The 25,723-nt window shown below is 46.1% G+C and overlaps 2 protein-coding genes across 2 annotated transcripts in view; both read left to right on the forward strand.

Annotated features, from left to right (window-relative positions):
- LOC109504216 (uncharacterized) overlaps positions 1-25,254 on the forward strand; it is a gene marked incomplete at its 3' end in the record, with an annotated part of 514,465 nt that extends 489,211 nt beyond the window's left edge. Inside the window, exon 6 of the mRNA XM_019843207.2 lies at positions 24,910-25,254. Within this exon, the coding sequence (XP_019698766.2) occupies positions 24,910-25,254 (345 nt within the window). The remainder of the gene's footprint in view (positions 1-24,909) is intronic.
- LOC105187299 (putative uncharacterized protein FLJ37770) lies at positions 13,907-14,923 on the forward strand. The gene has a single exon (XM_011148035.3). The coding sequence runs from the start codon at positions 14,382-14,384 to the stop codon at positions 14,907-14,909; it is 528 nt and encodes a 175-aa protein (XP_011146337.1). The 5' UTR covers positions 13,907-14,381; the 3' UTR covers positions 14,910-14,923.
- Positions 25,255-25,723: the final 469 nt, after the last annotated feature.

Here is a 25,723-nt window from a genome sequence, read left to right on the forward strand (position 1 = left end):
AATCTTTTTATCGTCGCGGCAACCATTTCTTGCTAGAAAGGTGGGGGAGGGGGTGGAAGTTGTAGAAAACGAAGGAAAACGAAGAAAAATTTTAATCAAGGTATTCGTTCATTATTCTCGTTTAAGTAAATCAGTTTTTGAGAAAAAAAAGTCCTCAAAACTAAATCGTACTCCTAATATAGTAAATTACTCATGTCTTGTCCTGAATCGTCCGTCGCAGTTCTAACGTCGAATAATATTACTCCCCCCTTGAATCATAACCGATCGCTGTGCGAGCCCATTATTAGAGCGTGGCGCTGAATCGCGACAGTTAGACAAGCGTCTTAATTGCGTCTAAACTGCGTCTTACAACCAAAGCACACCGTCGCTCGCCGACGTCCGCCAAAGGCGCGGTGTAAAACTACATTCTACCGAGGGATCCCGGACTTTCTTGAAACTCATTATCGCGCGGGATAGCGGAGGGTGCGCGGCGCGCTCCTACGGCGGCCCTCCTCCTTCAAACTTACCTTTTACATTCATTTACTCGGCAAAGGCGAAATGGAAATTGAAAATTTGTTGGGACTCCTTTGTGATCTACATACCCCGGCTGCTCGACCCCACCGCCCACCAACCCTTATTACGTCTCGCTGCGTTTAATACCGCTTTAATTAGCCGTCGAATTTCCACCTCGTTTTTCCCCCGCTGCATTTTAATCACCGTGCGTAAAAACACCACCGCCGCCGCCGCGCGCGTTAACTCCCACGATGCCAAAGAGAGCGACTTCGCTCTCGTAAAATAACACGAAGATCGCGCGCGCGATGCGCCTTTCACTACGCTCCGCCGAGAAAGCTACCCCCGTCCTCTTTGTCCTTCTTTTTCTCCGTGACGATCGTGACGGGCTCCGTTCGGCGATCACTCGCGCGAGGAAAACGCGAGGGTTCGCGGCTTCCTCGGGCCGAACGCGGAGGAACGAAACTTTCGGCAGTCGCGGGGTGGAAATTCGTAGATACAATTTTCATGAGATTTTGTCAGATCTTAATGCCTCCACGAGAGGAGGCGAAGGGGGTGAAAGGGGAAGAAGCCGCGCTGGAACTTCGGAGCGCCTCTCGCGAGACGTTTCACCCTTGTTCACTCGCGCCCCTCCCCTCTCCCTCTTCCGCGCGGCGAATACGCGAGCCCGACCTCCCGCTGTAACGAATACTAAAAGTATTCGCGGGTGAAAAATGTTCCGCGCTCCCCTGGCGACCCCCGTGCCATTTTCTCGGGTCGCCGGCCTTTCGCCCAGACGAATCACTGTCCGACGCAACAAACGAGCCGCGCATTATTTTTACGAGAGCTCGCGTATTTCCCCGGAGGTGTCGGAGGACCAGTTAGCCGGTGCTTTTCCTTCCCCGCCCGCTCCTTCCCGCCGCCGCCGCCACTCTGCGATGTCTTCTTCTCTCTGTCTCGTGGCGAAAGCTCGGCGAGAAAACGAAATCGCCCTTCAAATTTGTTACCGTAATAGCTGGGGATTAATTGTCCAAGATATTGGAGGACGATACAGACGGAGAACTATTGTTCCATACCCCATCGATAGTTACCGATAGTTTGTAATGTGACTTTGATAGTCGTGTGATTTCTAATAAATTAATGAAAAAGAACTCTACCGACTTATTTAGTTTTCTTTTCATTAATTCGTTATAATTCATAAAGTTTTAGTTGATGGTAGTAAAGTATCGTAGAACACAAAGTTCTCCGCGAATATTTCTAATAAAAAATTAACCATCTGTTCTTATTTAAAAATAATTCTTATATAAAAATTCTTATATAAAAATATCAGCGTATCAAAATTTTCTGTTTGATTTTTATCTGAAATTTAAATCGATCGTTGATGAAACTTTAAATTTGGTCGTCGATCTGATACGATTTGACCAGCCTGACTAAAAATAATTCTGCTGATATGAAAGTAGCAAACTACCTATAGACGAATCCCGCGAACGGTCTTTTAGTTTAGTTACGTAGCTGCCCCCATTCGCTTGTTTCAAACACTTGTAAGTACTCTTTTTAAACTAGATTTATTTGTTAACCCAAGTGAAGGAAATAAATCTGTTAGTCGTTGACCAAACGATTAAAAATATTTCGTCGCAAACTGTTACCGTAAAAATGAAATTTATGGAGATAAAAAGAACTGTCGTGTAAACTATCGACAGTTTAAAACGAACTATCGATACTTACCGATGATACAATTGATAGTTCTCCGCCTCTGCATGGTGAATCGCGCCGCCCGCGAATTTATGCCGACAAATGTGCCGGTACCGCGCAAGTCGCGATCGACTTAATCGATTTACGAGGCTGACAACGGCGCAATGCCGCGGTCCGAACGAGGAACCCCACCTCCCGAAAGCTTTGTGTCATCCGACGGGTATTCCGAGTGCATCGAGAATCTTTTACAGCAGCTAAACTGAATTTCCGATGTACGCAGCGGAAAACAGGTTCAAGAGTCGTTGTGAAAAAGGTGATAAAATCAAACGACCCTACTTTTATTGTTTCGCACAATCACGGTTTGTTTCGATGCGTGTTTCAGAACGATGAATTAATTTTTCCGTGCGACTAAAACAATATTCTGCAATTTTGTTCTTACCATCGCGAATTTTCAGCGGGTGGAAAACGAAACATTTGTATCTCTGTCTATATTATAATTTTCGTGAAACAATATATACTTCGCCCATGAATCTTTTGCCCGCGAGCTTCCTTCGCACATATCGTTCCACAAGGTTATGACGGTACAAAGATACAATCGCTGCATTTTACTCGAGAAATCCGAAATTACTTATCACGCGACTCGATATATAATAAATACAATAACAACGTAATAGTATGGAATTAAGGGGAGAATTACATGCGGAAGGTCGTTTTCAAGGCTATTTTTACGAATTTTTTTTAACAGAAACGGTAAGATCAATGGACTTGAAATTTTTACAGTGCATTCATTAATGTTCAAAGTATAAAATAAATTTTATTGAATCACAAGAACCAATCCAATTTGTAATTATAGATAAAAATGCAGTCATTCGTTTGCGAACTCTATTTGCCGTTGACATAATTTCAGGCCTCTTACTCTGAAATCAAAATATAAGAAAGAATTTTAAAATATACGGTTGTCATTACAATCCGTACCAAAATGAAGGCAGTGAAACCAAGTTTGGAAAAATAATGATTGCACAAACAAAAGTATCGCAAATGAAACTTTTTTCAACTTGTAACCATGTTTAAAAAAAATGAATAAAATAAAATATAACTGTGTTCGAGGTAGGGGCGAAAACCACATGTCTACTGTATATTGTGTGAAAAATTTCAAGTTATTCGGTTCAGTAGGTTTTGCGTAATCGTGTCGACAGAAGAAAATGGTGTTTCCAGATAAACGCGTTTAAAATGTTACGTGTACTTTCCATGTAGACAGTAACAAATTTATTTTATACTTTGAATATCAATGAACACACTATGAAAATTTCAAATTCAGTGATTCTACCGTTTCTGTTAGAAACATTCGTAAAAATAGCCTTGAAAACGACCTGCTCCGCATGTAATTCCTCTCTTCATTCCGAAACTCCCTTCTCATAGACCGTCTCTCATCTGTCGGCACACTTCTACTCGGAAAATGCTTCGTCCGTAACAACAATAGTCTGGTCCTCATCCGGCGAAAGACTTCTCGATGAACCTAACGAGTGAGTCAATGATAAATGCACTGATAACAAACGCCGTGTCTGCCAATCGCCCTTCGGCGCGAGCCAGAAGCCGTTTGTTCGGTATGATGCACCGATTATCCCGAGCCACGGCCATTTCAGCCGAGCTCGACCTCGTTACGCGAGCGAAATTGGAAAATTTCTCGGCTCATCCCCGAGTCTTCGGGGGGGGGGGGGAGAGGGGCGGGATGGCGCGCTCGTCTTTTGGATACAAACAGACAGAAGACGCTAATCCGCGTATCCGACGGCTGTATCTGTCCCTCTGGTCCATTTATTTAAATTCCCGGGCGTAACGAGTTCCAACTAACTAACTAACTAACTAACTAACTAACTAACTGCAATGCCCGCCGAGTATCGTCACCGCGCCATCCTTACGACGCCGCCGACAAGCGAGAGGGTTAATTGCGTAATTGGAAGAAGAAGAGCCCGGCGAGTAACGCCGGACGTTACTCGACGACGCCGACGACGACGATGAGGACGAGGGTTGATGTAACCGGACATAAAACTCGACCGCGACAGTAATACGAAAGGATGGGGGGACTGGGGCCGAGGGAGGAGGCGGAAACTCTCGGAGCGCGTTACGGGCCAACACAAGCGAGCGTAGCGCGAGCACTCGCTCGTACGGACGCGCGATAAATCGCGGGAGCGGCGATAAACCTCGGAGAAACGGTCGGAAGTTAACCAGCGGTCTTAAGTGATACGATTTAAAACGATCGCGACGGTAATGGAACGGACGAGTTGCCTCTTAACAGCGAGAGACGCGCTCGCGGCAACGCAACGCCGCTCCCTCCTCATCCCGCGGGAATCGGCAAGGGTCGGGAGTTAACGACCTCGGGATACACCTCCGGAAGGGGACGCGGGCGTTTCCGCCGCTTCTTCTCGCCGTGAAAAGGGGCTGAAGCCGCCGACGCCGCCGTTACGGTGTAATGAGAGCAACAACGCGCCGCGACTGAAGCCGCCGTCGTCGCCGTTGCTTCGTGTTTCCATTAACGCGCGACCAGCCGCGAGACGAATAAACGCGGTTACCGGGCGAGTCCCGGTGCGTATAAGGGTGCGACGGGGTAGCGGAGGGAAAGCGGCGCTCTTATCCGTCATGTTATGCTCGGATAGCGAGCGGAGTGAACGAGAATGCGTCGACTTAGGCTCGCTAGTCGCGCGGCTAAAGGTCGATTCTCACGTTCTTCGTGGCTGACAGGAGTCTCGGTTGATTCTCTGTCGAAATGTCCTGTCGCTTCCATGCTCTTGCGCTTTGAAGGAATTTTCTGGAAAGTATCAACATACATTGAACATTGTACATTGTACATTGAACAAATACTTATTTTTTTATTATCGTTATATATTGAATTACATCTAGTTATATTATTGTTATTATTATTATTATTATTATTATTATCATCATCATCGTGTACGATCATACCGGACGAAAAAATATTTGTCCGATAGGTGCTAGCAGCATATTTACTTATGTTAATTTACGTGAGTTTACACTGAGGAAACATTTATTTCGAGTGAGGAAGTATAGATTTTTTGAAAGCTATAACTCTCCATGAAGGCAATTATTTATTCTGTTTAAATAGAGAAGAATTTAAATTCAAGTAAATATATACATTACATGTATTCACCGAATAAATAGCTATTTCTTTTTTTAGATATTTTTGCCTCCCAGGGCGTGTAGAGATAAAATTTATATGCAATTATTTTTCCCTGAGTATCTCTCGCGGCAAGACTTTCTCTGCCGTTTCATTTAACGAAGACCATGCATCTGCGTATATTTGTGTATATGCTTGTGTGTGTGTGTGTGTGTATGTGTGTGTGAAACTCTAATTCGCACAGAAAGGTGCCCGTGTCCGACGCGACAAAAAGTAGAGATCGATACGTATGTAATGCACGCTTCCGTGTCCAAACAGATACGTGACGTAAAATATCGTTGATAAATATAAAACCTGCGCGTCGCTTCGAATTTCCTTTAATTAAAAAATCGCGCGAGCGCGGCGGAAGGTTGACGGCCGCGCGCCCGCGCGTCGCGGATTTTTTGCAATTAAACATCACGCAGATAAACGTGTCATGAATTTCGCAGAAGTAAATAAAATCGTCCGGGGATATTAATCATAACGCATTAAAAGATGAAGCTCTCCGGAATGTGCAATACGTGTGCGCGCGCGCGCGCGTGCTAACTGTGCGATGCTTTTCAATTAATATCACGAAGTATCGCGCTCCATCGTTACGCATAAAAAATCAAATATTACGTGCGCGGCAGGCTAAATTAATGGCGTAATCGGAATCGAAGGTCGGTTAAAAGTCATCGAGCCTGCACACATAGCACTATTTTTTCCTCTCTCCTTCTTTTCGCCCAGGAGAACCGTGAAAATCGATTAATCGGGTTGAACGGTAATTAACATGAAATCACATTGGACGTCAAGCTCGATTATCTGTCCGAAAACCAACCGTTATCATTAGTGAGATCGATCTGGAATGAATCGGAAATTAAAACGAAAATCACAAAGGACTTTCGACAGTCGCTACGCGCATCTTGTAGCGTAACAAAAACGCACGAAAGACGTTGCTGCGTAATTTCCCATGAAACCAAGAAAAAAATCTGCTCTATTTCTTCTCGTCTAGATGCGTTACACTCCTACTTCGCGGATGTTCGTAAGAAATCAAGTGTCCCGCTAGATTTTATTACCCTAAAAGAGCCATTCAGGTTCTCTCAAGGAGCCTTCGATCCACCGATTAGAAAGCTGCCGCGGAAATATCTCTGCCTCCAGCGAGAGTATCCCGATTTTATGTTCCGCAATTTAGTTTCACCAACGGTATTCCTTCCGCCACGTATCGACATCCTTGCCCTCCCGGCCAAGGAAGAATATCTAGGAATCTCCGCACAAACCTCGATCTCGTTTCATTCCGACCGAGTAGCGACTTGGCGCGGCGGCGCGAGGGGGTGCTTGGTGACCGACGAGACACGGAACAAAGCGGACTCGTGGCGCCGCGCGCGCGATCGGGGTCGCTAAAAGGATGCTGCTAACGCGCCGCTGCAACGACGCTCGTGCCGAAGGATCAGATAACTGCGCTAATCGCGGCTTATCACCCTATCGAACATAGCGCGTCAGTGCTGAGGACGGACGGAGGCCGCGCGCTGAAGTTTACCCTGTTCAACCCCTCGACGCTCTTAACCTCGAGGGTTTTCGCGAGGGCGAGTTCTCCGCGCCCGAGGCAGGGTCGCCTTGATTACGTTGATTACCATAGATAACGACGGCGAGGGCGAGCCGCGCGGCCACGCTTCTGTCCTTAGAAAATTGGGGGGCCGACGCGAGATAAGTGGAACGATCCACGCTGCGGTCAGACCGCCGCGCTGCGCCGCGCCTCGCCGCGGCGATAAGCAGCCCGGCTGGAATTAGAGTCGACCGGCCGGCCAACAAGCGTGGAAAGTGTGACGCGGCGCGGCAAAAATTGCGGCAACATCAGCGGACGAATTTCCACCTCTAACTGCGCGAGCCCGCGCGTCGTCGCGTTAATCCGCCGCAAAATGTGCCTCTGCGGGGGTGAGAGACACCGAAAGTTGCGGCCATCCCGTTGCCGACGATCGATTTTCCACGTTGATCGATTCATTTGTATCGAACATCGTCGAGCGTTTGTCTCTTTCTGCAACTGAAGATGCAAATGACGCAACATTGACAGATCATGAGTAAAACTTGTCTCGCTAGTTGAATGTTGCTTATCGGCCTATCATATGAGTGATCTTGTGTGACTCAACGGTGACTCATGGACGAGAAGATGGTCGAGAACAAAAAAGTTGGAAGTAACCACTCAACAATGTGTTAATTTATCTCGACTTGTGAAAAGTGATCGACGAGAAATCATTTCGATTCGCTTCGAGCGGCCGGCGTTTCAAAAGCGCAACTTCGGCAACTTCGAGCCGAACGAGCTGTAGAAGGAAAAGTGATACTTTGATTTATCTTATTATTCTGCCATTTTTACCAATTTCATAGCCGCTTACGACTATATTCATGATCCTCTGGTGCCTGATCGCTCTCCGGCTACGATTTCTCGCATATGTCACCTATAAAAAAATCACTCCTCCTCCGTCGTGAATAACGCGCTGCGAGTTATCGTGAAATTCTCACCTTTGAATATCGCATTGATGTACTTACGGCACGCGAAGCGTGGGCCTCTCAAAGGGATTGATCTCTCCAGTGACGCGACGCGGACCTCGAACCAAGATGATTGAAAGGGAGCGTTCCGGATCCCGCGTGCGTCTCGCAGAATGGATCTCTTTTGGTTTTACTTCACGGACGAATTGACTTAGCGGGGGGGATTATCGCGGACGCGCGAGCGCCCGGTACTTCGTGAAAGAGAAGCTCGCGTCAAAAGAATGAATAGCGGAGCCGGCCGGAAGGAAAGCAGCTGATATAACAAGCGTCTCGTAATTAAGCTCGTGATAATTGCGCTTTTAATGTTCCGCGCATCTGCGCGGGCCTTCCTCTCTCTCTCTCTCTCCCTCTCTCTCTCTCTCTCTCTCTCTCTCTCTCTCTCTCTCTCTCTCTCTTTCTCTCTATTTCTTATCCGTTCGACCCGGGGCAGGTCGAGCATTGGAAAAGTCGATTCAGGAGAACAAAGTCTATTGTCTTCGACAGGCATGGCGGGTATAGATTAGCACTTTGATCCAGTAATGATCCCGCTACAAAAACAGGGGGTTAACTTAGGCGTGTGATAGGATTGCCGTAATATATCGTAAGTTATATAATAATTGCGAATTATGTAATAAGTGCAAACGTACGCATGCCGAGCGACAGCCATTGCTCGACTCGAAGAGAACGACACGCGGACGAGTGTAGACAAAGTTTAATCGCGAATCAAGTGAGATGACCGGCTAACTCAGGAACGAGCCCCTCGTAAAGACGCCGTAGCGGCGCTGGAACATTCCTTGTGGAGATCGTAAAACGCCGCGACGACGAATTTTAAACCATGATCCTGAACCAGCCAGAGCGCTGGTTTCAAAAACCGCTGCCTTTAACATCCAAAAGACGCCGTCGCGGCTTTTCATGAGTTTCGCGAGGAATTTCAGACAACGCTGTTACGGCGTTTTTTCGAGCGAGGGATTCAGAATCGTAAAGAGATTGCCTGCATGTTCGCCTCTGCTTTATAGTCCGTTTCTTACGGAGTAGCAAATCAGACGAGATACAGTCAGTAAATGGACAGAAAAAGTAATTTTAATTACCGTCTAAATCTTACTCGGTTTGGCCGACGCTAGTTTCGGTAATAATTGAAACTAGGTAATTGTTAATCAATTTTCAACCGGTTTCTCTAGTCACATTTGATTTAATTTCCGGGCCGGTGTCACGTCCATCTTGAATTTGTTTCCGACATTTTTCATGAATATTCCAGTTTATCTCTTCAGGGAGAGGAATAATCTGATACTTATCTTCTTCAGGAAAAGAGAGAAAGAGATAACTTGAAAATGAAGGAACCTTTCAGGTTGTTTCTCTTCCCGAAGAGGTGAAATAGAATTATCATGAAACGTCGGAAGCAAATTCAAAATGGACACAGCACCCAGTCCGGCAATTAAAATGGAATGTTTCTCTACACCTCGGAAGCCTAAAATCAGTTTCTGGTCAATTGTTATCTTCTTTTAATCATATATCGGCCAATAATTAACCAATTTTATCTCAGTATGACTTTTTTACTCACATCAGTTCGACAGTTGTTGTCTGATAAGAGATGTGTGAATCGCAGATTTTTTTGTGTCGAATCGAATCAACGAAATACCATCGACATCGAAGCGAATCGGATTAAATCGTAGAAATTTAACGTCTCATTAACAACATAATTAATCACCTGAACTGGGTGGGTATCAATCACTGAATGTTATTGCGAATAATTTTAATCTACGGAAGGATAACAATGTTTGAATGTATGAAACACACGTGCCGGGTGTTTTTTGTAATACACACGGTCAACCCCTCATGTAAAAAAAATATCCTCAGTTATAATTATTATTCGAACTCCACTATACTTCTTCCTAATTATTAACTTTGCGTTAATTGATTCCTTCCAAGAGTCGCGAAAAATTGTCTCAGCCAAGAATCGATCCTGAACCTCGCTGAATTCGCCGCGTCTTAAGTGCACTTAAATTTCTGCACTTTGAAATCCTCGAATAATTCAGATTCCGACAGGAAGAAATCAACTTCGGATATTCCGTACGTCTCTCCGCTTAATAAAGCCGAAAGTTGACGAAAGCAAACGCTGACGCGTTTTCAACGCGTGATCGGCTTCTCTCGGAAAAATGTTCCGCTCGGAAATATTTCGAAACAAATTTGGCCGTAACAGGCGAAGGGAAATTCATTCGACATCCCTAATCTCCATGACCCGGCGTGTTGCTTTTCTTCTCTTGCGCCCTCAGAGTCGCGCGAGATAGCGTTCGGGGTCGCGTTTCGTTTCCATTCCGCAGACATCGAACGTTGTATCGACGCGCCGTGAAACCGGAGGGAAAATAGTTCCGTCGCTATCACGGCGGAATCTTTTCCTCCCACGAGCACGTAGCCTACGAGCGAGCGAGCGTGCGTCGAGATATCCGGCGTAAGTAACGCGCGCCCACATAATTCCGCTTGCTGTATCTTATCGAGGGATCCCGTTGTATGACGTCCCTTTGATCTTTTCGCCCAGCAGGTGCAATCCCAAGTTCAATCTTATCCCCCGTACCTGCTCTGCGGCGGTGCGTCGGCGAAATTACATCAGGACAGCGACAATACCCCGGCTTCTCGGTCCTGGAAACTCCCGTTAATGACGAAAGTCGAGATTCCCCATGGTATTTATTTAAGCCGCGCCCGAGCGAGAGCTCTCCGATTTAACGCGATTGCTATCGAATGTCGTACGCGACTCCCCCCGCGACGTTGAAATACCGCCTGGGCGTACCCTCTCGTATCGCGCTCGGCGGCGCAAAATCGAGCTCTCGAGTACGCGAAAGTCCCATGATGAATACGGGTAAGATTTCGAGGCGCGTGGCACGCGGGAAAATGCGATCGGTTAGAGTCAAGCGGCTTTTCACTTGATCAATCGCAGCTCGAGGATTTTTACACGACGGTCCCAAGTTTGTGATAATTCTCGCGGCTGATTAACCGATTTATTCATCGCTCTCGTGCTTGTAGCTCTGATCAGGGTTGAGAGTTATTTAAAAAGAATTAAAAAGCTATGTATACGAAGCTTTTTATCTGATAAATTTATCTGATTTTATCTAATGAAAAAAGTTCGTTGCCGAAAATATTTGAAAAATGGTTTCATTACTATTATCCATTGAAAGAAATATCGCATTGTCATTTCAGCAATAATGAATCAGAAATTGCAATTAATTGTCGATATTGGATTTCTTCTAAAGTCAGGAAACTTAACTTCTCAGAAGAAATCGAGCATCTCGACGTTACATAACGTTCCATTAAACTTTATTGCACTATAAAATGCCCGAAATATACAGAGTATTCGGGATCTTTTGGAAACAAAAAATTGTGAAGATTAATCAGATCGAACTGAGAAGAAAAGTCAAGTACCATTTTTCAAAAATCGCAATAGTTATTAAATTATTAATGATTGAGGCTGACCATATTTAGAGGCCCTTTTAGTTGATAATTTAAAAATATGCCTATTTATTCGCAAAATGATGAAGAACTTTGTTGTTCAGAATGATCCAATCTATAATTATACGACAGCTATTGTGTCTAGCGATAGATACGAGTATATTAAACTTTGAACCCTGAATCTTAAGCTTGTCGCACAACAGCCGTCACATAATTGTAGATCAGGTCATTCTGAACAAAAAAGTCCTTTATTATTTTTTGCAAATAAGCACGCAAGTTGTCAATTAAAAGATCTCCTAGATATGGTAATTTCCAATCATTAATAACTTGACAACTATTGCAATTTTTGCATGGCAGATGGCACTTGACCTGCCTCCTCACTTCAAACTGATTAATCTTCATAATTTTTCATTCCCAAAAGATCCCGGGCCAAAAGACCCCGTATGAATATGGAATATTCTTCAAAGCTCTCAGTATCCTTTATTCGCCCGGAGCGTTTCCCAAGTATCTCCGTTCGCGAGAAGAGTCGTCCTGCGACGGCAACGACGTTTTGGCCGCGACGCCGCGTCGCGTCGTCCCGCAAATCCACGGAAGAGCGCGACCGAGCAATGGCGAGAGACAAGCCTCTACGGGCTAACGGCACGCGCAACATCCGCGCGTGCAAGCGGGAATTAATGGCAGTGATCCCGTTGCGATTTCGCATCGGGCGGCGTTCCACTCGATACCGCTCGATACCGCTCGATACCCAGCGAGCGGGCGAGAGCTGAATCCTTACGTCGGCCGCGCGCCGGGCGTACTCCTCGTCAGCCCGGCCGGCGTCGCCAGGCCTCGCCAGGCGTCGACGTTCACTTCCGCGTCTGCTGACCCGTCGATAGTCCTCCGGCCCTCAAAGTTTGCCTAATGGGGCTCATTCGACACGGCCGAGCCGGAGCGTATATGCCGGTGTACGCAGCCAGTCCCGGGCTTCGATCCCATTATCAGCCATCGGCCAGCAGCAGCAGCAGCCCGCACCCCCGGCTGCTCCAGCCGCTGGAAAGCACCGTCTACAATTCCGCCGCCTGATCCATTCTACCCTGGTCCGTTGCCACGGTCCACTGTACGTTTCGGTAATGAGCCACTAATTGGCAATTGCGTCGAATTGCACCCTAGACGCGCGCCCGGGAGAATTCCGCTCCGTGGGCCGTTACACGCCGCGTTCGGACGTCGTTGTAACCGCTGTTGCATGAAACGAGTGGCGTTACTGATGATCGCGGCCGAGCAAATGCACGAACGAGCGAGCGAGCGAGCGAGCGACGGTTGCGCTCTACCGCGCGGCGCACAGCCGTGCACAGCTCACGACCGCACGGCGCGATCCTCCTTGGGAAACGCAGAGCCGGCGAAGCAGCTGAGAAACGCGGCTCTTGAAACGTGACGTCCCTCACCAACCGCGCTTGTTGCTTGTTGGTCTCTCTCGCGAGTCTTGGATCCAGCTCGCGGAACAGACTGTTCGCGCAACTGCCGCGCGATACCACCGGCCGCTCTCTCTCTCTCTCTCTCTCTCTCTCTCTCTCTCTCTCTCTCTCTCTCTCTCTCTCTCTCTCTCTCTCTCTCTCTCTCTCTCTCTCTCTCTCTCTCTCCCTCTCCCTCTCTCTCTCTCTCTCACTCGGCGCCCTCCGCTTCCCACTCCCGCTTTCGCCCCCGGAGAAGTGAAGTTTCACGCTGATATCTGGAAGATGTCTTTTCGCCCCGACATTTTGAAAGGGCGGTCCTCTCGTCGATCGGTTTTCCGTTGTCGCCACAACGGTGAATCGGTGTCACAAGCGTCGATTGTCCCGTTTGTTTTTGTCTCCGCTTGCATCCCCGTCCACATCTCGTTCTCCGCGTGAAATTAAAAATGATATTCTGAGAAGTAGCTGAGGTATATCTTCCGTCGTTGAAGATCAGTGACGTAATTCTCAGCCGTCATCGCTTAAATCGTTAGAATCGTCCTTCTTTTACTTTCACCTCCACGCAATTGTCCAAATATCCTTCGACTTTCGGGGGGAGAAGGTGTGTGACGACCTCCCGTTATCAGGGCGCAAACCGGGGTTAAGCGGCCGTCGTTGCGCTAAATAAGCGACGAGTTACCAGCCGCGAGCGTTAATCAAAGACAAAGCGCCGTGTACAAACCGCGTGCGTGCGCGCGCGCTTTATTCTCGCAAGGTGGCGAGGTGAACGATAAAACACAGGCCGGCAGGCGAGCGAGAGATCGGTTGTAAAAATTGACATCGGCCGGCGGCGATGAGAGAGATCGGGGAGTGATCTCCCCTGCGCATAAAAAGCGCAGCCCTTGTGCAGGAGTGATGCCATGCAGGTGGCCTGCGCTAATAAATTAGCCATAAGCCGAGTAACGCCGAGCTGCGACGGTCAAGTGCGTCGACAAAAACCAAGCAGAATGGATTATTAATTACGATATTACGTCGACGAAAAGGGGAGCTCGGAGGGCGCAGAGGGAAAGCGCGAGAGAAGGAGAGTGAGAGAGAGAGAGAGAGAGAGAGAGAGAGAGATGAGAATTTTTCCGCACGGGTGCGGAATGTGCGCATTGTGCGCGCGGTCCAGCTGATACATTTGTAACAACATGGAATCTCCGAAAAGCGTCGCTCGGCAGTCGGTTCTCTCGCGCGCGAGAAAGGCGAGACTGCGGGATGAAGAGGCAGGCGCGAAGAGTCGCCGTCGAACTGCACGGCCGTGATGACATCGCGGAAGTTGGCGAAAGGCGATTTTTTTTACGGTCGGTCGCGGCTCAGACGAGGACTAAGTGCGTCTTTTTCCGCGAGATCGGCGCTTCGGAAAAACGGAGAAACGCGCGGTCGATACATACGAGGTTTGATCAGAAAGTAACGGGAATTTTGAAATTGCGCGCGCTGTATCTTGTCTGCTCGGTTGATTCTGTTTTTTGTGTGTTGGTAGCACTGCCAGTGACGTATGTGTCGATTTTCAGGCAGCTGCGACGCATAGTTTGTGTTTGGCGAGCGAATGAGCAAGACGTATACTTCAGTGTGTTTGGCGATTTTTTGCGTGGCGAAATCAGTCGGACCAGAGAGTTTGTCTGAAATTTTGTGTTAAAAACGGAATTAAGTGCAGCGAAGCGTTCAAAATGTTAAAGGAGGCCTTTGGCGACGATACTGATATGTCACAACCACGAGTTTATGAATGGTACAAACGCTTTCAGGAAGACCGAGAAGACATCGAAGATGACGCGAGGTCTGGGCGTCCTAGCACGTCCACCAATGATGAACACGTGGAAAAAGTTAAAGAGATTGTGCTTGCTAATAGAAGAATCACCATTAGAAAGGTTGCTGAAGAAATAGGAATTTCATACGGCTCACGCGAAGTGATTTTTACTAATGTTTTGAACATGAAACGAGTGGCAGCGAAATTTACTCCGAAACTGCTGAATTTTCAAGAGAAACAGCATCGCGTAACCATCGCAAAACCACCTTGTTCTCCAGACATGGCCCCCTGTGACTTTTTTCTATTTCCCAAACTCAAAAGGACACTCAAAGGACAACATTGTTTTTCAACAATAGATGAGATAAAGGCGAAATCGCTGATCCAGCTCGAGACGATACCTAAAGAGGCGTTCCACCAGTGTTTCTCAAACTGGAAACTACGTTGGCAGTAATATAATACGTATCACAGGGGGACTACTTTGAAGGAGATGAGACAAATATTGAAGATTAAGTAAATACCTTCCGAGAAAATTAAAAATTCTCGTTACTTTTTGATCAAACCTCGTATGGAGCCGCGCAGCGAGAGATACAGCGTGCCTCGCGTTCAATTAATCTAACGCGCGAGCGCTCGTATCCGATAGCCGGCGCATTGTAATCGAGCAGCTGACGCTCAACTACGCCAATTATCATCGACATTATTCCGATACATCGCAAGTGCGCCAAGCTCTCCGTCCTTGTCTGCCCGGCGGAGCGCGGTCGTCACGTGAATGTCGCACGAAATGGACGGATGACACGGGAGATAAGGAGATAAGGATCTCGGCTCGTAGGGATAATCGAACAGGGATCAGAGGAGAATTCGGGGGCGATAAGTGATGTCGCTGTTGTCGTGAACGAACAATTTTCTTCCGAACATTCAACTGTATTGAGACTCGCTTGAGATTGAGGACAACCGACTGATTAGAAGCCTTCTGCAAGGATCTTTCTGCTCCTGCAGAAAGAGTTTTCTATTTAATGCCTATATACTTTCCGGGCAATGGAGAGAGAATTCAGTAAAATTCGATAAAATTTAATGAAATCCAGTTACACTATCGGAATTGCTGTTTCCGCGTGGTTAGTCGATGCGATCGAGGCTCGCGGTTGCATAGATGTGGACGCGCGTCGATTTGATGGGAAAGAAATGTATAGGGCGTTCCAGGAAAAAATTTACAGGATAAACAGTACTTAATGTACCGAGTAAAAAAATTAAGTGAAAAATGTGTGGGTCGAAGGATCAATCTTTTCAGAATTACAAACCTTTTTTATTTCGGTACCGCGAGTAATTTGTGCGCTTCCACTGATCATGCGCGGTGGATAAACGATTGAGTATCTTATCATATTATTACTTCGATATTTACGAAAGATATATATAGAGAACATTTATTGTATAAACAAATCAATATAATAATATGATAAAATACTCGTTCATTTATTCAGCAAAATCAAAAGACATTTGAGAAACTCCGAAAAACTTGATTTTCTACACGTCTGGAATCCTGATTTTTTGGAACACCCTGTGTATAGTGCCGCGTCCTCGACAATCCATCGCGATCCGGACATAATGAGGGACGTTTGACTGTCGTTAAGTGCGGATTTCCCTCACGGGGAAGAGAGTCCCGTGCTTCTAGCTCCCGACCGAACTTCCACGTACCGGCTCAACTTCCGAACTTCCCTAACTTCAACATCCATTTCTCACTTGAGCCGCCTCATTAACTTCAGCCGCAATTTAAATCCGAATCTAATTTCGTCCTTCGCTTGCCCTGATATCTGACCTCGAGAGCGGCGAGGTCATTAGAATGTTTTGAAGTTACTCTTCCGCTCTCTATATATCTTGCCGTCATTTAATTCTTCCGGTTCATATAGAACGTCGCTTGAAATTTCGTCGACTTTCTCTCTCTCTCTCTCTCTCTCTCTCTCTTTCTCTCTCTCTCTCTCTCTCTCTCTCTCTCTCTCTCTCTCTCTCTCTCTGGAGAGTCAGAAACGGGAGTCTTCTTAGCGCTGTGTGATTCTAATCTGGACTCGGATGAGAATTTCGCGACACGCACGCACGAAACTAAGTATGACTCGGGTTGTTTCCACAGTTATCTTGCCTATTTTGCACGCAACTCTCAAGTATGAAGTTAGCCGAAGAGTTTGCTGCGCTTTTTCAGCAAGATTCGGCTAATCAACAGCCGAAACTCAGCGTACAAGAGCCACTACAATTTCCTCGCGCTCGGTTTGCTAAATTATTTTAATTCTCAACGATGCAACACATACGCGTAGTTCGAACGTAGTTCAAACGTGTCCCCTGCCGCACATTATTTATCGATCAAGAGAGGAATTACATGCGGAAGGCCGTTTTCAAGGTTATTTTTACGAATTTTTTTAACAGAAACGGTAAGATCAATGGACTTGAAATTTTCACAGTGTATTCATTAATGTTCAAAGTATAAAATAAATTTTATTGTATCACAAGAAGAGGTCCAATCTGTAATTATAGATAAAAATGCAGCTATCCGTTTGCGAGCTTTATGTTTGTTGCCGACATAATTCCGGGCCTCTTACTCTGAAACCAAAAAATAAGAAAGAATTTTAAAATATGCGGTTGCCATTATAGCCATGATATCAAAATAAAGGCAATAAAACTAAATTTGGTAAAATAATGACTGTACAAAAAAAAGTATCGGAAATGAAACTCTTTTCAACTTGTAATCGTGTTTAAAACAAATGAATAAAATGAAATATAACTGTGTTTGAGGTAGGGGCGGAAAACTACATGTGTACTACATATTGTTTAAAAATTTCAAATTATTCGATTCAGTAGTTTTTGCGTAATCGTGTCGACAGTTTAAGAAAATGATATTTTCAGATAAACGCGTTTAAAATGTTATGTATATTTTCCATATAGATAGTAATAAATTTATTTTATACTTTGAACGTTAATGAATACACTGTGAAAGTTTCAATTGATATTATCCATTGATATTACCATTCTGTTAAAAAAAAAATTCGTAAAAATAGCCTTGAAAACGGACTGCTCCGCATCCCGTAATTCGCCCCTTAAAGCAGTCAAAGGAGAAACCGCTTCTCTTGCAAATTAACTTCATTGCCATATTGGCTGCAAAGAAATTATTCACCGACCAAATGTAATCCTCATGTGTGTTCCTTCGCCAACGGCTTGGCAACGTTACAACACAACGTTGTAACGCACTTCTATCGTAAAGCAGAAAAACACTCACTTTTACCGCCGAAGAATTCTCAAGCCGGTCTTTCTGACAGATCCGGCATAAACAGCGCCAGCTCATAAACTTGCGTAGACTCTCTCCTGGAAATCATTTACCTACTCAAACAGCCGAAGGCGAAACTGTTCCCTTGGCAAATTTCACTTCGCCGCTCTCGATGCAAATAACAACGCTGATCGCGTTCGCGTTTCGCGCGCGCACGCCACTCACTCGTTACAATCGTCCGGCATTCGCGCACATTTGCCGTCGTTCTTAGAGACTCGTCCGGCCTGGACGATAACGATAACGAACGTTCCCACCGCCGCGCCGCCCGCCGTTAACCGCCTCATTATTTCGTCCGCGATGCAAAGTAAAAGTTCGCTCCCCCCTACCCGCTCCACGCCCTCGCGGCCACGTTACCGTTGCCGTTCCGTTCCGTTCCGTTACGTCCGCCACAGCGGCGGTTCGCCAGCGGGCAAAATGTTCGCTCCATTAGGAAAAACTCCCGCAACATCGGAAACAAATCGACTCCCTTCTCGCTCCGCCCTCCCCGCCTCGCCGCCCGCGCTGCGACGCGCGCGAGGTGTGCGACCGCTAATTGCGTTTGTCATACCGATAATTAATAATGCATCGCCCGGAGCGGCACGACGACTGACCGGCGAATTAAATGCATTAACGACGATAATCGGGTTGCGGTGAATGCCAAATCGAAAATACACCGACGGGGAGTTATTGAATGCAAACGAGGGCGCGATCAATCATCCGGCTCAGCTACTGGCTTTCGACGCCCGTAATGACGTTCCGCCGCTTTGCATCGCTATCACTGATTACGGAGGGATGGAAGGGGGAGGAGGGCGGAATAGACGAGGATGGGTCGGGGGGAGGAAGAGGACCGACGGGAAAGGGGCTGGGAAACAAAACGCACGAGGGGAGGATGGAGGTCGAGTAAAATCAAAGAGGATTAAATAGACGCGAAGCTCGAGTGCGCGGTGCGGTTTGCAAACGCCATTTATCGAAAAGGGCTCTGTATTTAACGTCACGGAAGCCCGACCCGCCGACCGACAACACCAGCTGCAATGCACTTTGTATAAACCGTTAATTAATCGCTCGGATTATGCTGCGCGCTGGTCGCTCATTGGAAGAAGAAACACGAAAGAAAAAGTCGCGCTCTGGACAGCGCACGCGCGAAAGGATATTTATTGATATCCTTATTAATATACCGGGCTGGATGCGCGACGAATGGGCGATTAGAAGTAACTCGGGGAGTTACAAATAATACGCTATATACAGAGCGTTCCGGAAGAATTTTGACAGAGGCGTAGAACGGATCCAGGTGAACAAAAAGGTTCCATACCATTTCGCGATATTCGCAATAATTATCGAGTTATTAATTAAGAAACGTAAAAGCGGCGAAATAAGACTGGCGCATGGACGAATAGTGATGCATTGTCCTTCCCCTCACCGCGCGCCGGCATAAGTTGCTAAATCGACTGGGCCACCCTCTTGCCCAGGTGGCTGCAATGTTTCTCCAGTCATCCATCTGGGCACGCGCTCATTCCTCAGATTTCTATAATTAATAACTCGATAATTATTGCGAGTGTCGCAAAACAATATGAGACTTTTTCGTTCGCTTTAATCCGTTCTACTCCTCCACGAGTTCTGTCAGAATTGTTCTGAGGCACTCTAAATATAAGTTGAGCGTCTCAAAATGGTACCCTATAGACGGAGCTCAAAATGATTTTCTTGAAAAAATCAAACTGCTTACATTTCCAACATTTAATCGAAGTCGACTCGTCGACTTCAATTCTTGCGTCAGTTGGACCTTATAAATATATAGACCGAAGTCTTTGTGCAAAATGCGGCGCAGGCTGCTTTGTGAAATGGCTAATTGCTCCAATAGGCAAACTTGGATTTTTCGCGAGATTTTCAGCTATATTAGCAGCCATGTTTTCGGTTGATCTAGCTAGCCGAGTTAGTTGGATTCTCAACATCACTAACCTGGCTGAGAAATTTATCGATTAAATTTATAATTGCTAGGGAAGACGCTTCTCTGCTACCAAAACTGATTTTTCGAACTGTCTCCGCGAAACTTTTACCATTTGCATGTTTATAGTGAATCTTCACTGTTTCTATGCGTTGCTCAAGCGAATATCGATCAATTGTTATTAACCGCGTAATTTCCACTCAACAGCTGTCAAATGTGACGCTCCATCTGTGTGTGGCACAGGCAAGAAATGCGAAATTAAAAATGAAACTTTTTAATGAAAGACTTTATATCAAGATTTGACACAACGCTATTTAGAACGATACCGAGATAATTATAAGGAAAAAAAATACAGGTGTTAACGAGGCATTGCCACGCAGTTGATTATCGTCTTTCGATACGATCGAGCGGAGCCCATTCGTTTTCGCAACGACGATATACCGAATATATCGGTCTATCGGCGAACTGATGAAGCGCCTAATTTGTATAGACTCGACAGTAATGATGAAAGTATTACAGAGCAGGAGCTGAGGATGAATAAGTAAAAGATACGTGAAATCATTAATTCCTCGTTAACATCGAGCGCGAACAGCGTCCTTCCGCCATTTACGGGGCTCCTTCAGCCTAAGGCCGAATGTTTGAGCGGCCTGAATTTCCTATTACTGTTCCTAATTGACATCGCTGATATCCGTAGCGTAGAAACTTCCTCCGCTTCTATTTCCATATCGCTTTGTTTCGCCAGCATGTGTGCCACGAGACTGCAAAATAATCCAGCGCCGCGCACTGCTCGAATGCGCCCGCATGCGCGGGCGGCACCCTTCCCCCGCCCCCCCCTCTCACCTGCGACTACATAGCTACAAATGCGCACACACAGACATACACACATTCGCAGATCTACCGCGGCCGGCAGGTAGATCCCGCTATCCTGACGAAGAAAAGGCACGAGAGAGAGCTCGAAGGAGCGGAATGAATAATTGCGCGTCGCGAACGGCGACGGCGAGCCGGATGGCGGATTTGATTTGCAGAAGGGGAGGCAGTCGACGACAGCCGCGTACAATGATAACGTACGCCCTACTGATAGCGTGCGCCACGTTAACGATATCCCACTGCTGCTACGTCTTCCCGAAAGGTACTCCGGCAAGCGTAACAAACCTCTTCATTTTCCATTCTCGACGACTACGAATAGGACGACAACGACCATGACGACGACGACGACGACGACAACGACGACGACAACGACGACGACGATGACGACGACGACGACGACGACGACGACGGTTACGAGCGGCATCGACGGGCTTGTTACACGGCAACCGAGCTAGATTACTCCACAAGCGAATGAACGAGCGCCCCCTCGCTCGCTTGCGAAAAGTATCGAAACTTCTCCCCGGCGCGGAGAACTTTGGCGCGCGTTTATGCGTCTGGCGAATTAACGAGTACGCGAGAAGCTGTTGTGAGTCCTTTCAGCGTGTTCCAAAGTGAAACGCGAGTTACGAGTGCGCGCATGAATATTTGCGACGGGCGGAGGAGGGCAGAGTGCTTCCCTCATTTCCTCCTCGATTGCAGCCCGAAGTGCAGCACGCGTGACGTACGCAGCAGACACTGAACTAACGGTCGTTAATTTCGGCGAGGCAACTTTTTGGGCGACACGCGGGCGCTACGCGCGCGCACGAGAGAGAAAGAGAGAGAGAGAGAGAGAGAGAGAGAGAGAAAAGGAAACGCGACCCGCGCCACGTTTATTCATGAACTCTCGTTATCCGATACGGCCGTAACACGTAATAACACAACAATTATTCTCACAAAAAGAAACGCTCTCTTCTCTCGTCTCTCTCCTTCAGCTTACTCGTCTCGCGCGCACGAGAGATTCCGCCGTTTGGTTATTTCGCGAAAAAGATCCAGGACTGGAGAAGCGCCGTCGGGTCTGCGGTCTCCTACTCGTTTTCCTGCTCTTCCTGCCGCGTTCGCATCACGCGTCAACGATTTATGCCGCGAGCGAGCGCAAAGCGTCGCTTCCACTTACCTTGAGGAATACATCTCGTCGTTTATACAAGCGCACGCTCCGTGCACGCGTCGGCCGGCCCGTCGGAAAAATATCCAGCCACCGGGAGCCGGTGAATTTCGCTCGTACACGCGCGATCAAATTTTCACGAGGCGCAAAACCACGGCCTCTATTTCTTTTTCGCCCCGCTCCGCTTCTCTCTCTCTCTCTCTCTCTCTCTCTCTCTCTCTGTGTGTGTGTCTTTTTCGCGACGATAGCCCTCGGGGATCGCGGCACGCCAGTTAATGATCCACTACAAACGCGCGCCGCCTGTCACTGCCACCGCCGCTGCAACGAGCATTTCCCGCCAAAAACGCGGCGCCGCGTAAATTTCGTCGCGAATGAATCCCAGCGGGCGATAGTTTATTCATCGCGAATCGCGCGGATTTAATTTCACGGCACGTTACGGCCGCGCGCTCTCGCTCTCGCTCTCGCGCTCGCTCCGTGTTTACAGTCCGCAATTACATTCGACGACGGTGGCCGGCGGGTGTAGATTCGCGTTACGGGAAAAATATCATTGATTAAGCCCCGCGGATTTTTTCGTCCGTGCACACGCCACCGACCAAGCCGCCGCCGCCGCCGCCGCCGTCATCGCAATTGCCGTTGCTCGTGATGCCGAAAATGCCGGCCTTTGTGTCGTATTCGGACGGAGAAACCGACAATGGCATTCGACGAGAAAAGTGCTGCCGATTTATCATCCTGACTATTCGACAAAATAAGCAAATCGAACAGTATATATACTTTGCGATGCAGTTGTTTTCGGTGCTTCTAAAAAGAACAAGCAGATTTGAAATATCTTTGTTTGCAAAATCAAACCAGAAAAGAGAATCTACACCTACCACAGTAAAATGTTTATTGGAATTAATATAGCGAACCGTTCCAGAGGTTAAAATCTTTTCCATTTTATTTGTTTTATTTATTACTTTATATATGTAGGCCGAGGCGGAGGGAGACAAAGAGAGAGAGAGAGAGAGAGAGAGAGCGTTGGGAGAGAGATGTGTTGTTTTGAACGTTGGTGACGAATAGGTAACCGAAATTTAAACACGAGAAACAAAAGCAGGATCGGCGGTGAAGAAAGAAAATATCAATATAACAGGAAATATCAATATAACAGGAATCGGTCGGGAAGCGGGGCTTTTGCTCTTGCTCGTTCGCCGGGAGGTGGATCCTCTCTCTCGCTCTCGTCCGGACGTATCGACTGATAGGCGTTTGCAGATGGAATGTAAGACATGTTAAATTGAACATAATATAATAAATCCTGGCCACGATATGGCAAGAAGACTATTAATTGTCACTGATCTTACGTATCCACGATTGTTTTAATTACCTACATCTTTTATTGGATTATCGTAATTCTGAATTACGAATTTAGAGACGGAATTAGATAGGAAGAGGAACCACTTACATATATTATGTGTTATATTATAAACACATTATTTTATATTATGTAATATTGCATTATATTATATTATATCTCGTTTTTGTTATATTTAATTATATATAACATTATGTATTTGCGAAAAATAAATATTAAAATATAATACCTTTACTTCACACATATTTAAATGTCCGATCTCTTTAATATTTCCTTGAAAAGAATCGTCACAGCTGGAAATTAAAAATTTTTGACCGTCTGATCTATTGTTGATTTCTACTTTCTGGTCATAGAAAATTTTAAACTGTCCGACTTGCCATTAATTTATTTTACTTGCTTGAGGACATTTTTGACTGATTTGTTGTTGACTTGCACCGCTTATTTGAGGAAATTTTTCCGTCGTCTAACTTATCGTTAATTTAAAAAAAGAAATTATTTGGTTGTCTGATTTATCGTTGACTTCTACTACTTATTTGAGTAAACTCAGCTATCCGACTTGTTATCGTGTTCTTCGGTATTTTAAGCATCAGAATCATATTAGGAGCGAAAAAGTGACATAAAGTTTCTCGCAAGAAAACAAACATTTTCGATTTTTTGCCTTCTCAAATACCAGAAATATATAAGGAACAAAGATATAATACGTATAAATATATAAAAAGAAATACAACTCAGAGAGATTCAAAGTAATTTTTATTTCATTTTGATGCAATACAACACAACATACGACGAAAGATATAATATAATATAAAGTAACATAACATAATATATATAAAAATATATAAAAATATCATATATTTTTAATAAATACTATATATTATATATAATACAAAAATATATAATATGACATTTATAACACAGCACGTCCAATCAACCCATAATCTCGATACCATTTCGATTTTTTTGTATCGAGGGGTGTCACTTTAACAGAGATAATCACATCACGTCGCGCGCAAGGAGACACCGTTCGCGCGGGTCGATATAATGCAAAACGTCGGCAAGTCGAGCACGCGCCGAGAACACATTTCGCGGGAAGCACTGGGGACGAAGGATTACACGCCGCTTGACATTTCCGTCGTAAACTGGATGCGACAATTCCGATCCGCAAATACGAGAGCATTAAATTCTACGTATCGTCGTGATTGTCTTCGGCAAACATACCGCGCGGTGAAACGCATTGATCCTATTCGTCATTGGCTTTCGTCTCGTTACTTCGACGTCGCCGTCAGCGGCTTCCATCAGCGGGATTGACCGTAACATCGAACTGCTCTCGTCAACGGATTATCGCACCATTACCAATTCGTTTCCGGTGTACATATTATCGGGCGAAATAACCGAAGTAGAGAGAGAGAGGGGGAGAGAGAGAGAGAGAGAGAGAAAGGGAGAGGCAGACGTGTGTCTTGCATAATGCGAGCCTCGCGGGGTGATCTACTTTGATGAAGCATGACTTGTGATCATGAAATCGGCTGATGATCAATACACGAGTCCATCTGCGAGCGGAAACTCGACGAGAAACGCCCTTCTGACGAAGTCATTGACATTCGTTTCCATCAACGCCGATTTCTGACGTTTCATGCGCGCGTATACTATCTGAAATAAATAAGCCGCGCCCGACAAATTATGTGACGATAAATGCGCCCGACGTAATAGATCTGACTATATGTACATATTGCCATTGTGCAAACATTTAATAAACGTAACGTTGCAAGTCTCCACGCGTTATGAGAGTTATTCATGTTTGGGGGAAAATCGAGGGAGACAATTGACCCAGCCAGTTTTGGCGATGTTAACTAACTTCGAACGCGCCTGCTTTCTTTTGCAGAGATCAAGGACCCATGCACGAAGCTGAACTGCTCGCAAGGCTCGCACTGCGTGCGAAGCAGGGACGGCAAGGAGGCGATCTGCGAATGCCTGGAATCCTGCCCGAATTTAGGGAACCACGAGGGATCGGGCCCTGTCTGCGGCACGGACGGCATCGACTATCCGACACTGTGCGACCTAAATCGAGCCGCGTGTACGAAAGGTGCTAACATCACCGTGGCATTTCGTGGCAAATGCGGTAAGCACACTTCTCGATACTCCGCTGCGGATACGCGGGAACTCGAGCGAACGCGTCAGCTTAGCGCGGACGGGGATAATTTCACGCGACGAAATCCGCTTGCGACACGTTTCGCGCAAGATTCCTTCGTTTTATATACGTTTATACCTTCGTATATCGTTTTATTATATCGTTATATCATAGGGCGAGGTAGTGACTGCTACCATCCTCAATATCTCGCCGGTGAAATTTACTGATCGTTGCGAGACCCTTGATGGAGCAAGGAAACTCCACCGCCGCCATATAATTATCATGTCCCTCTTGTATATTTTCCCCTACATTGAGGTTTCGGAGGTATTCGAGGTGGCAAAACGACAGTCATTGCCTCACCTTATCTACCAATTTATTTAAACACCTTTCTGGAAATCTCACTTTTATACAGAAAAGTATTCTAGAAGAAGAAAAAGTATTCTATTTGTAAAGTGACTTTTCCCATAGTCTCATCTTTTAAGCGAAGCCTTTTATAGCAAAAGGATTCCTCTTTCGATAAAGCGAACCATTCATCTAAATTTTATTAGATATTATTCTAACTGTTTTC

Source organism: Harpegnathos saltator, unplaced genomic scaffold (assembly GCF_003227715.2).
Source record: "Harpegnathos saltator strain DR-91 unplaced genomic scaffold, Hsal_v8.6 scaffold210, whole genome shotgun sequence".
In the NCBI taxonomy this organism is placed as follows: Eukaryota; Metazoa; Arthropoda; class Insecta; order Hymenoptera; family Formicidae; genus Harpegnathos; species Harpegnathos saltator.

Bases quoted from the DNA above. Each gene is read 5' to 3' on its own strand.
- LOC105187299 (XM_011148035.3), top strand. From the start codon at position 14,382: ATGTTAAAGGAGGCCTTTGGCGACGATACTGATATGTCACAACCACGA.